The 10,000-nt window shown below is 32.1% G+C and overlaps 1 protein-coding gene across 1 annotated transcript in view; it reads left to right on the forward strand.

Moving 5' to 3' along the window:
• LOC131993937 (cytochrome P450 1B1) overlaps positions 1–8,912 on the forward strand; it is a 10,621-nt gene extending 1,709 nt beyond the window's left edge. Inside the window, exon 3 of the mRNA XM_059360015.1 lies at positions 5,549–8,912. Within this exon, the coding sequence (XP_059215998.1) occupies positions 5,549–6,137 (589 nt within the window). The 3' untranslated portion in view covers positions 6,138–8,912. The remainder of the gene's footprint in view (positions 1–5,548) is intronic.
• The last annotated feature ends 1,088 nt before the right edge of the window (positions 8,913–10,000 follow it).

The raw sequence follows: 10,000 nt of genomic DNA on the forward strand, positions 1-10,000 counted from the left end.
GCAGATCAGGGTCCAGCAGCAGGATCTCGGCTCGTTTCTCTTCAGGAAGTTATTTTCTTCTTGTTTGATAGTTTAATCCCGTCAGACTGATTTTTTCTTCATGAAGTTATTTTCTTCTTGTTTGGTAGTTTAATCCCGTCAGACTGATTTTTTCTTCATGAAGTTATTTTCTTCTTGTTTGGTAGTTTAATCCCGTCAGACTGATTTTTTCTTCATGAAGTTATTTTCTTCTTGTTTGAGTGTTTAATCCCGTCAGACTGATTTTTGATCAGCTGGAACACAAAGACTCAGTGACGACTTCAGAGAACAACTGGAGCTTCCCCCATTGTCCTCCTCCGTTAACATTAATAGGTGCAAGGCAGTTTAATTATAGTCACTTTATTAACCAGATCAGGGATGGGCAACAGGAGGCCCGGGGGCCACATACGGCCCTCACCCTCACCTGAAGTGGCCCTCAGTAACTACATGCATCTGAGCATGAAATCTTAAACGTGCAGTGTAAAAATGCACAAAATTACTTCTTGTAATTAATGTTGGTCTGATAAAATAAATAAATCACAGTCAGTGGTTATTTTTTATTTGCTTCAAACCTTTTTGTATTCCTATTTATACTGTTAAACATGCATTAGAGCATGAAATATGATAAGTTACTGCACTGTAAACATATTTAAAGTTGCAGTTTCATCATATCTGGTTAGTGCTGCTCCTATATGTGGCCCTGTGGTAGTGAAGAGGATAAACTGGCCCCCTGCAGGATTAAAGCTGCCCATCCCTGTTATAGATGGTGGCCCGCACCGCCCCAGTCAAATATATCTGAGCAACCTAAAAAAAGGCTGTATTTAGAATATTTTCACCTCTTTACCACAATATCTGACAGCTCTGTTTCAGTTTACACAAAGAGAACTGAAGCTGTTTTCTGCCTCGTCCAAGCCAACAAACTTCTTTTGACAAACATTTAATCATTTAAAGCCACAGAACATCTTCTGGTGTTCTGCCTCCACCAGTTGGTGTGTGTGTGTGTGTGTGTGTGTGTGTGTGTGTGTGTGTGTGTGTGTGTGCGTGTGTGTGTGTTAGGGGTGTGCCATATCGTATCGTTCATAATAATATCGGTATATTTTTTTTATGGTAAAAAAAAATGCATATCATGATATTGGCAACGTTCCTACTTCTTGATGTCGTGGTTAAAGTTGTTTTAATCACAAAAAGCTACTTACTCTCTGTCACTAAACACATGCAGCTTTCAAAATAAGAGCACAGTGTGTTAACAGAATCCACCACAGAACAAGAAGACTGTCAAAATAAGATGCCTTAAATAAAACATACAAGAACCTTTATTCTCCTTTACAATATTTCATTAAAATATGCCCCCGGAACCCCTAAATGGTTATTTTTATTATTTGTAATATAATTATATTATTATTATTATACTCAAGAGTTGAGAGTATATTTTTGTATTTGGCAACTGTTGAGATTTGCACTTCAAACTACATGTTAGATTTTTATTTATATATATACAGACTAAAAAAAAGTATATTTTCTATATCTTTTTAAGTATTTCCTAATATCGTCAAGAATATCGTTATCGTAAAAATAGTCTGAAACATGGTGATATTCTTTTAGGTATATATTTTAGATATATTTTTATGGCCCAGCCCTAGTTAGACAACATTAGAGTCTTTTACTGACTCAGATCTCTGACTCAGATGGTGAATTGAACCGATCATTCATTCATTGCTGCCTGACAATATGAACACAATATGTGAGAAATAAACAAGAGACTCAAACTGGTAGACGTGTTGTTGAGTTATTAGTTAGAGTTGAGTTATAATTATGACTGAGCTCATGTTGCTGTGACGAGGGAACGAACGTAGAAGAATCACTCAGTGAGACGACTCATCATATAAAATCATATATCATCATATAAAAGCTGAGAGTTACTGAAAAACATCGGAAATGGCATAAATTCATAATGTCACCTGCTTTATTTGGAACGGGTTCAGAAACATCCGACACGGAGCGAACTTTGAGATTTGGTGCCGTGTCGTGATAGCAAGAAATCTGTTTCATTATTTAAAAACATTCATGTCCCAAAACTGGTGTGACTCTGGTTTCTGCTGCTTGACGTCTGAAAACATGATGCAGCATCTGGAAACCAGTCATCATGTTTCAGACAGATATTAAACTATTCAAACCATTTAAAACGTCCAGCGTGTTGCTGGCAGTGGAAGAAGTATTCAGATCCCTTAATGAAGTAAAAGTACTAATACCACGCTGGGAAAATACTTCACTACAAGTAAAACTCCTGCATACAAAATGTAAAATTAAAGGCACAAAAATATCAGCATCAAAATGTACTTAAAGTATTAAAGTGTTGAAGATTTTTAGGCTATATATGTTACATTTACCAATATATAATTTGATTATTATTATTGATTCCTTTATGTAAGCAGCAGTTTAATGTTGTTAAGGTATTTCAACTAGTGCTTTAATTTATAATTATCATTTAAAGTTAATAAATTAATACATAACAACCTCCCATGTATCTGTTTGAGAAGGAAACATGCCTTAATATATTACAAATATTACTTATATTAGTGACAGGCTACTGATAACAATAAATAAATCAATAATAACAAAACCTACCAAAAATAAATAAATAATACCGTTTCATTCCAAAAGGTTAAAAATACTGTAATAATAACTTTACACAAAAATACCTCTCACATTCACTATTTTATCTCTCACATTCACTATTTTACCTCTCACATTAACAAAAAATATTTCTCACATTCACAACTGTACCTGTCACACACAATTGTGAATGTGAGAGGTAAAATAATTAATGTGAGAGGTAAAATTGTTAATTTGAGAGGTAAAATAGTTAATGTGAGAGGTATTTTTGTTAATGTGAGAGGTAAAATAGTGAATGTGAGAGGTATTTTTGTGTATGTGAGAGGTAAAATAGTTAAAGTGAGAGGTATTTTTGTTAATGTGAGAGGTAAAATAGTGAATGTGAGAAGTATTTTTTGTGAATGTGAGAGGTAAAATTGTGAAAGAGAGAGGTAAAATTGTTAATTTGAGAGGTATTTTTGTTAATGTGAGAGGTATTTTTGTGTATGTGAGAGGTAAAATAGTGAATGTGAGAGGTATTTTTGTGTATTTGAGAGGTAAAATTGTGAATGTGAGAGGTATTTTTGTTAATGTGAGAGGTATTTTTGTGTATGTGAGAGGTATTTTTGTGTATTTGAGAGGTATTTTTGTTAATGTGAGAGGTAAAATAGTGAATGTGAGAGGTATTTTTGTGTATTTGAGAGGTATTTTTGTTAATGTGAGAGGTATTTTTGTTAATGTGAGAGGTAAAATTGTGAATGTGAGAGGTAAAATTGTGAATGTGAGAGGTATTTTTGTTAATGTGAGAGGTAAAATTGTGAATGTGAGAGGTAAAATTGTTAATGTGAGAGGTAAAATTGTTTATATGAGAGGTAAAAATGTGTATGTGAGAGGTACTTTTTGTGAATGTGTGAAGTAAAATAGTGAATGTGAGAGATATTTTTTGTTAATGTGAGAGGGAAGAATGAATTATGACCTATACAGCCTCATAAATACAGATGAAGTTAAATGATGAATTAAAGTGTGAGTCTCTACAGACACATTAACAGAGTCTATCCATGAAGCATCCTGCAGGTATTATAGTATATATAGTATATAAAGTATATAATAGTACATAATAGTATATATAGCATATAATAGTATATAATAGTATATATAGTATATAATAAATGTAACGTGTATTGTTGCTCTCCTGGCTGCAGGTTTTATAGTATATATAGTATATAATAGTATATATAGTATATAATAAATGTAACGTGTATTGTTGCTCTCCTGGCTGCAGGTATTATAGTATATATAGTATATAATAGTATATATAGTATATAATAAATGTAACGTGTATTGTTGCTCTCCTGGCTGCAGGTTTTATAGTATATATAGTATATAATAGTATATATAGTATATAATAAATGTAACTAAATTGTTGCTCTCGTGGCTGCAGGTTCCCTGAGATGCAGCAGCGTCTATAGTATATAATAGTATATATAGTATATAATAGTATATAATAGTATATATAGTATATAATAAATGTAACGTGTATTGTTGCTCTCGTGGTTGCAGGTTCCCTGAGATGCAGCAGCGTCTATAGTATATAATAGTATATATAGTATATAATAGTATATATAGTATATAGAGTATATAATAGTATATAATAGTATATAATAATATATAATCCTCTCGTGGCTGCAGGTATTATAGTATATAATAGTATATAATAATATATAATCCTCTCGTGGCTGCAGGTTCCCTGAGATGCAGCAGCGTCTATAGTATATAATAGTATATAGAGTATATAATAGTATATAATAGTATATAGAGTATATAATAGTATATAATAGTATATAATAGTATATAATAATATATAATCCTCTCGTGGCTGCAGGTATTATAGTATATAATAGTATATAATAATATATAATCCTCTCTTTGGCTGCAGGTTTCCTGAGATGCAGCAGCGTCTATAGTATATAATAGTATATAATAGTATATATAGTATATATAGTATATAATAGTATATAATAGTATATAATAGTGTATATATAGTATATAATAGTATATAATAATATATAATCCTCTCCTGGTTGCAGGTTCCCTGAGATGCAGCAGCGTCTATAGTATATAATAGTATATATAGTATATATAGTATATATAGTATATAATAGTATATATAGTATATATATAGTATATAATAATATATCTCTTTGGCTGCAGGTTCCCTGAGATGCAGCAGCGCCTATAGTATATATAGTATATAATAGTATATAATAGTATATAATCCTCTCTTTTGTTGCAGGTTCCCTGAGATGCAGCAGCGTCTATAGTATATAATAGTATATAATAGTATATAATAGTATATATAGTATATATAGTATATAATAGTATATAATAATATATCTCTTTGGCTGCAGGTTCCCTGAGATGCAGCAGCGTCTATAGTATATAATAGTATATATAGTATATAATAGTATATAATAGTATATATAGTATATATAGTATATAATAATATATAATCCTCTCTTTGGCTGCAGGTTCCCTGAGATGCAGCAGCGTCTATAGTATATATAGTATATATAGTATATAACAGTATATATAGTATATAATAATATATCTCTTTGGCTGCAGGTTCCCTGAGATGCAGCAGCGCCTATAGTATATATAGTATATAATAGTATATAATAGTATATAATCCTCTCTTTTGTTGCAGGTTCCCTGAGATGCAGCAGCGTCTATAGTATATAATAGTATATAATAGTATATAATAGTATATATAGTATATATAGTATATAATAGTATATAATAATATATCTCTTTGGCTGCAGGTTCCCTGAGATGCAGCAGCGTCTATAGTATATAATAGTATATATAGTATATAATAGTATATAATAGTATATATAGTATATATAGTATATAATAATATATAATCCTCTCGTGGCTGCAGGTTCCCTGAGATGCAGCAGCGCCTGCAGCAGGAAGTGGACCGCGTGGTGGAGCGCGGCCGGCTGCCGAGCATCGAGGACCAGCTGCGGCTGCCGTACGTGATGGCGTTCATCTACGAGGTGATGCGCTACACCAGCTTCGTGCCGCTGACCATCCCCCACTCCACCACCCGGGACACCTCCATCCGGGGCTACGCCATCCCCAAGGACACCGTGGTGTTCGTCAACCAGTGGTCCATCAACCACGACGCCGGCGTGTGGTCGCGGCCCGACACCTTCGACCCGCAGCGCTTCCTGAGCCGCAGCGGCGCGCTGGACAAGGACCTGACCGGCAGCGTGCTGATCTTCTCGCTGGGGAAGCGGCGCTGCATCGGCGAGGAGCTGTCCAAGCTGCAGCTCTTCCTCTTCACCGCGCTGCTCGCCCACCAGTGCCACATCGCCCCCGACCCGGACCGCCAGCTCAAACTGGACTACAACTACGGGCTGACCCTGAAGCCGCACGCCTACTTCATCGCCGTGAGTCTGCGTGAAGACATGAAGCTGCTGGAGGCCGGGACCCGGCCCGCCGAGGGGGCGGAGCCACACTCATAAACAACAAATAACAAACTAAACAAACAAACAAATGAAGGCTGAAAACACAAATAGACGTAAAAGCTCCCGTTTGTGGGCTGAAAACTATATTTATAAGCTGAATCTCAGGCGAAACAAATTCTTATCACTGATTTCTGACTCATTTTTTAAGTATTAAAGTTCCAGAGGAGCAGATTCTTCTTCTGTTCCAACAAGCAGGAATCTCCCCGACAACATCAAACACTATCTGACTTACCGCTTAGCAATTAGCATCTTCTGATCCGTCACGCTGGAGGACTGCAGCCAATCACCGATTCACCTCGACTAGACCTCATTACATATATATATACATATATATATATATATATATATATATTTATATATATATACATATATATATATATATATGTATATATATTACAACATACAGGACACTGAACAGCTGCTTGTGACTTCAGTGTGAATTCTATCACTGCAAGAGTTTATAGAAAACAAACGAGAACTTCTAAAGCTTTCTTAGTGTTGTCATGGTTTCTATTAACTTGTTTGCTGTAAAACTGAATCTGCTTTAGAAAACGTTCGTCTGTCGAACACGAACGTCTCAATGTGATATTTGAAGGTAAAAAAAGAAAAAGTCAAAAGTGGAGATTTTTTATGTGACAAACTAAAGTGATTCTGTGTGAACAGCTGATAAGCCCTTTAACCCTGGTCTTCCAAAATAAAATGTTCAGTACACTGTAGAAAATGATTGAAGAAATCACAGTAAAACACTAAGAATTGGATCAGAAATAGGGCGTAAAATTAAAAATTCTATATCACCGTAATAGACTTTAAATCAAAGAATAGCACACAACTTTAATGTTTAGTGTCATAAACTGTAGAAAAGAACCCATTTATGCTCTAAAAATATAAGAAATTATGTAAAATTAATGTTGCAATTTCCCTAAAAATAACAAGATTATTCAGTCTTAATTACAGTTTTTGCTGATATTTACATTTAAATTTACACTGTAAAGAAAAAACATGTTTTTACAGTAAAAACCAGCAGCCAGAACTTTACCGTAATAAATACTAAATACTACTAAATATATAGTAGTATTTAAATACTAAATACTACTTTAATATTACTTTAAAAATATATTGGCACTGTTGATTTTACATTTAAGTTTGCCACTTTATTCAATTTTTACTGTATAAATAAAAAGTTTTATAAATGCCGCATGAATTAAAGATTTTACTATAAAATATTACAGTTTATTTCTGTTAGAGAAATGGTGTTTAGTACATTTAACAGTGAGAAAAAGTATTTTTTACAAAAGATAAATGCAAAAATTACAGTGGTGGCTTGTATATATATTACATTTAATACACATTACAGTGTATTTTACAGTGAAGAAATTTTTTTTTTTTAAAACTGACACTGGCTGATATAAATACATTTACTGAGTTTCATTGTTACTGAAACTGAAATAACTAATTTATCATTTTACGTCTTTTACCGTCTTGGTTTAACAGATTTTCACTGTAAAATCTACAGACATTTTTTACAGTGTGCTAACATAGTTTTTACTCAGGAATAAGGCCGATGAAATGTAAATATATATGAAATGTCAAATATTATTTGGATTAGAAGGCTTTGTATAGTCAGCTAATATGAAATCTGCTGTATGATGTTTGATAAGACGAGAGGTTCATCTGCAAAAACAGATAAATTACAATTAAAATAATAATAATTAACCAACACCAGCTAGATTGATTTTCCCCTTAAATGCACAAAAAAAAATAATCATAATAATAATAATAACAATAATAATTTAGGAACATTTTTTTTCATTAAAACAACCAAAACAACAGTTGGACTGCACCAAAAATAAATAATTAAAATGTGGGAAATTAATGTGTTTTTGCAAAGAACTCTTCAACCCTCCTGTTATGTTGCAGGTTAAATTGACCCATTTCAAAGTTAAAAAAAAAAAAAAAAAAAAAAAAAAAATCGTTAAAAGTATTTTTTCATAAACAGAAAAAAATTAAAAATGTATAACAAAATGTTAAAAAAATTCAAGTCATGTAAAACCATTGTATTTTATATTTAGTTATTTACAATCTATTTAAAAAAAAAAAGATTTTACATGCATTTTTAAATTAAAAACGAGTGAATTATCCTCATTGAACCTGATCTGAGAGGTAAAGAACACCATTCATAAATATTGATTAAAATGGTTAGTAATGGAGTTATTAATGACATATAAACAATGTTTATTGGGATTTTTTGGATCAATAAACATAACAGGAGGGTTAAACAGACCTGCTCGTGTCCAATATAAAATATGAAAGTACTAATATTAGATCAGTGTTATTTAGTAATTTATTCCTCCACAAAGCTTTCTGTTTATGATGATTGATGTAGAATGCTGCTCTATGGATAAAAACCTTTTTAATATGTCATTTTATCTCCATGCCAGTAACCAAACTGTTTGTTTTCTCTTCATATTGTTTTATTTACAGGAATATTCATGCTGTCAGAGTTGTTGGGACACTACGGGCTAGTTATTATTTTATTGTTATTATCTATTTGCTGCCTCAGCATTAAAAGGCTCATGCACTGACTTGTTGGAATCACTGGTGACTTTAATAACAGACCTGCTATTTGTTATTTTTATGTCTTTGTAAACTAAAATATATTCACTGATGATAAGAATATACAATTAAAACATTCCCACCAGGATGATCCTGTTAAAGTCAAATCTTTGTTCATTTGGTTAAAGACATAAACCATTAAATATTCTATATCATGTATTTCATGCAGTACTGTGGTCAGTGGAGGAAAGTAACTAAGTACATTTACTCAAGTACAATTTTGAGCTGCTTGTACTTTAGTATTTCTATTTTATGTAACTTTATACTTCTGCTCTGCTACATTTATCTGACAGCTTTAGTTACTTTTCAGGTCGAGATTTAACATAAAAACATGATCAATCAAAAGTTAATATATATATTTTTAGATTAAAACTCACAACAGTATATTATGTAGTTAAATGAGCCCTATCTTGAGGAAATTAAAACACTCTTTACATAAAAGCATCAATACAAATAATCTAATAATATATTTAGAATATATAAAACAATCTGAGTGGGTCCATTCTGCATAACGAGTACTTTTACTTTTGATACTTTAAGTACATTTTGATGCTGATACTTTTGTACTTTTACTTCAGTAAGTTTTGAATGCAGGACTTTTACTGTAGTGGAGTAATTTCACAGTGTGTATTAGTACTTTTACTGCAGTAAAGAATCTGAATACTTCTTCCTAAACAATGATGAAGATCTTTTTTTCCAAACCATAACCAAATAGTTTTGTTTCACATTAAGAGCAGATTTTTTTCTGAAAATTTTACACAGAATTTTTTCTAAGAACTGATTTTGAAATCTTGTGCAATATTTTTTTTCCACCTGATACCTTCAGGTCAAACGGGTCACAATCTAGATTTAGATTCACAATCTAGATTTAGATTCACAATCTAGATTTAGGATTTAGCATTTTCCTGCAGCACATTTCTACATTTCACTGGTAAGAAACGCTTTAAATGTAACAGTTGAATCTTGGATATGAGTGTAATTTTTTTAGGACAGACTTCACATTGCAGGAGAAGAAAATTAATATTAATTATGTGAAAATGGTTGAAATTGTTTTTGGTCACCAAATAATTAACAAAACTTTTATCGGTCACTCAAAGGATCAAACTCAAATTACCGCTGGAGGCATCAAAAGACACAAAACTACTGAAAAAAGACACAAAATTATTAAAAAAGACACAATTATTAAAAAAAAGACAAAATTATTGAAAAAGACACAAAATAATTTTTAAAAACACACAACTATTTAA

The sequence above is a fragment of the Centropristis striata genome, chromosome 20 (assembly GCF_030273125.1).
Source record: "Centropristis striata isolate RG_2023a ecotype Rhode Island chromosome 20, C.striata_1.0, whole genome shotgun sequence".
Lineage (NCBI taxonomy): Eukaryota > Metazoa > Chordata > Actinopteri > Perciformes > Serranidae > Centropristis > Centropristis striata.